The following is a 3273-nucleotide window of genomic DNA, read 5'->3' as shown; positions in this document are numbered from 1 at the left end:
CTCCCTCCAGAGTGTTCTCTCTGAAAAATCTAGCAATATGAAAATTTAGTTGGAGCAGGTGATCCGATTTCCCCAAGAGCGACTTGTTCAGCCACCAGGATGGAGCAGGCCGGGGCAGCGAAGTAATTCGCAATTTCAAGAAAATCTGTGCATGGTCCGAAAGTGAAATGGGGCCTAAAGAAGTGGCTAAAGTTAGTGAGACAGCTGAGGTCTGGATCAGTAAGTAATCTAATCTGTGATAAGAACTGTGTGGCTTTGAGTAGAAGGAGTAAAGCCCCCGTTACACACTGCGATATCGCTAGCAATATCGCTGCAAAGTCACCGATTTTGTGACGTTGCAGCGATATTGCTAGCGATATCGCTGCATGTGATACTTACCTCCGACCGGCTCCCCCGCTGGTTATCGCTGATCGCGCGAGAAGCTGCTGGACCATTCCTCGTCGGTCACTTCCTGCGGCGCTTCCTGCTGTGACGACGAGCGACGCGTGGAGCCGGCGGGAGGACGCAGGATCGCCGCGTCTGACAGGTAAGTAGCGACCCCCGTCCCCAGCGATGTCGCTAGTGAGATCTGCCTGAGTGGCAGCTCACTAGCGACCACCTAGCGATGCACCAGCGATCCTGACTGCGTCATATCGCTGGTCGGGATCGCTGGTGCATCGCTAGGTGTAACGGTACCCTAATCCTTTGTGGGAGGGTGGGCAAAGCACTCTGCGTTATTGAGTCATAAAGCATAGCTACTAGGAATCACATGCAGTATGCATATTTAGCCTCCATCCACAGATAAAATCCAGCAGAATCCAGTGGCACCGCTGCCATTCCTTTCAGAGCTTCGGGCGGAAAGTTATGAGCCTCCACGGTTCTGGATAGAAAATCATATTCTCAGATATGGGAGGAGAGGCTGCACAAACCCAGGGGTGGACGCAGAGTGTGGGAGGGAGCAGCCTAGGATATATAAGATAACCCTTCATTTTGAACTTATTTTTTCTACTGGCAGGAGTATCCATTAGCTCATGCAGCCAGGAAAACCACATAACCAAGATTTTGACCTGTGATCCATCAGCACCTCCCTGTGGTCACATGCTACATAACACGGTAATTGCAACCTATCTATACCCTATCCATGTACTACACTCTTGACTGTACACCTGTATATTGTTCTTGTAAATATATACCTGTGTATTTCTAGTGCTCCTTTTCGGCTATTAAATATAAAATTAATTTTGGGCTGCTCTTTTATCTCGATACACAAATCCCCACGTCTGCACGCTCAGTTGGTTATATTATACGCTACCCGGGTTGGTTTCTGACCTGATAAAAACCTGTTGTCGGACGGGACTTATGTCGAACAAGGTACTGATGGCAGCATACGGTGCAGTGTTAGCAAGGAGCCCTGGTAGTGACGGCCGGAAGGTTTGTATATATATCCCCGGCCTGGACTGCTGATGTATACCCCCCCTCATTGGGAGCTCCTCAATAACTCGCACCTATAAGGGAAGCCTTTCCAGCGACTATTTGCCCTCAGTGGAGTTCCCTGACTGACCTGGGGCAAGTGGTGGTGCCAGAGAGCCGTTCCCTGCTGGGTACTTCACTTCCCTCCCCCGAGGTGAGCGAAGTAGACACCCTCTTCCTCAGTGCGATCCGTCACAAGTGGTTGTTGTCAATAGCGAGGTGTAAATCTCACAAGGAATAACAAATAACTTCTGTTATACACAATAATAAAACTAGACTAAAATATAAAAAACATTTATTAGACAGATAAAATATAATTAACTGCAGTTTAATTCATTATAATTTTCTACAAACATTACGTTAATATTTGCAGACTTTGATAGAAAGACATATAAGACACTGAATAGAATAACTGTCCATATGGATTTAAGAAGAGCTCAGTCCTTCCTCTCGCTCTGGGTTACTGCTCTGGATCTCCGGGGGGCTCAGTTGTCCATCTCCTGGGCTCTGTGTGATAGGAATAGATCTTTCTACAGCAGCCGGCAGCGCCAGTCTGGGAGCCAGAAAGTGGAGCTGGCCATCCTTGGACAGGGAGTACACAATGTCCTCAGGGCTGACATCCTGCGGGAGCTCCGCTTCTCTCTTCCACTCTTTGTACTCTTGGAAATAGCCGCCATTCTCCGTCTCCATTTTCTTGTCATGCTTTCCTGATACAATGAGTCTCCTGCCTTCTGTTTTCACTGTTATTTCCTCAGGAGAAAAGCCACTGACATCCAGGGTGAGCTCAAAGTTTTCCTTCCCCTCGTTGACTGTGGTGGAAGTGTTCTTGTCAGTGGCAGCAGAGCTTCTGCTCAGATCGGCTCTCCGTCCCATGCCATGTGCCAGGAGCTGGCGAGCCTGGTGGACACGCTGCATTCTCCTCTCCATGTCCTTCCTCATCATGTCATCATCCAGGAGGTCGAACAAGAGTTGTGTAGCCGGCCAGAGAGTGTAGTCTGGCTCCCCGCAGACACACAGAGGGCTGTATGAGGACCGCAGAACGCTGAGAGGAAACATCTTTGGCTGATTTCGCTGAAGCTTCTTCTAGGTTGAGTTGGCGGCAATGTGTCAGCTGCTGCTTTCTTGCTGTTCAGTAATGCAGGCGAATCCAGCTCAGCTTCTTATATATTCACTGCTGAGTCTTCTGGTGTCTTCCTGACACTTCCATGTGCTCTCTGTATATGGAGTGTAAGGGAGGGCCCTGTGTACAAACACTGAATCATCCATGAGGGGAGGGAAGAGGCGGTGCAGCAGCTTCCAGCATGGACTGGAAAAGTGACATGACAGGAGGGCGGAGGGAGAAAAGTGACTGCTGGAGATTGCTAGATAGTTCTCGCTTGTGCTGTTATGTCACTTATGTTAATATACATCTAAGTCATCATGTAATAGATTACTGTAAATGTAGGTAGTGTAAAATTTGACATTCTCAATATGCGGCCATCATTCCTCTTCTCTACAAAATGTATACAATATAGCGTGATTTTATAACTAGAGCAACAGGTGAAATATATTTTCTCTTCTGCAGTATACTCAGTGTCACAGTAAGGTACCTAGGGCCCACCATTAAAATTTATTTTGAGAGCCCACTATACAGCAACACGGAAATATTACCAGATCATTTTTGGGCTTCATATACATGAATGCATGCATTTTACCAAACAATGCAGTGAGCAAAATAAAAATGCATTGTGTACTCATCAGGGGCTGATATTGACACCTTTGAAATGTGTCTGGGCTCCCCTCCCTGCTCGACATGCCGAATATGATGAGGACAATCTGACCATG

The 3273-nt window shown here is 47.5% G+C and overlaps 1 protein-coding gene across 1 annotated transcript; it reads right to left on the bottom strand.

The window, feature by feature from the left end:
* Positions 1-1727: 1727 nt before the first annotated feature.
* LOC141099943 (heat shock protein 30C-like) lies at positions 1728-2654 on the bottom strand. Its single transcript, XM_073588069.1, has one exon. It carries the CDS (start codon positions 2503-2505, stop codon positions 1876-1878), a length of 630 nt encoding a protein of 209 aa, XP_073444170.1. The 5' UTR covers positions 2506-2654; the 3' UTR covers positions 1728-1875.
* Positions 2655-3273: the final 619 nt, after the last annotated feature.

Source organism: Dendrobates tinctorius, unplaced genomic scaffold (genome assembly GCF_039654945.1).
Source record: "Dendrobates tinctorius isolate UK_male_01 unplaced genomic scaffold, ASM3965494v1 ptg000103l, whole genome shotgun sequence".
NCBI lineage: Eukaryota > Metazoa > Chordata > Amphibia > Anura > Dendrobatidae > Dendrobates > Dendrobates tinctorius.
Note: the sequence above shows the minus strand (reverse complement) of the source record. Positions and strands in the feature narration are given on the sequence as shown.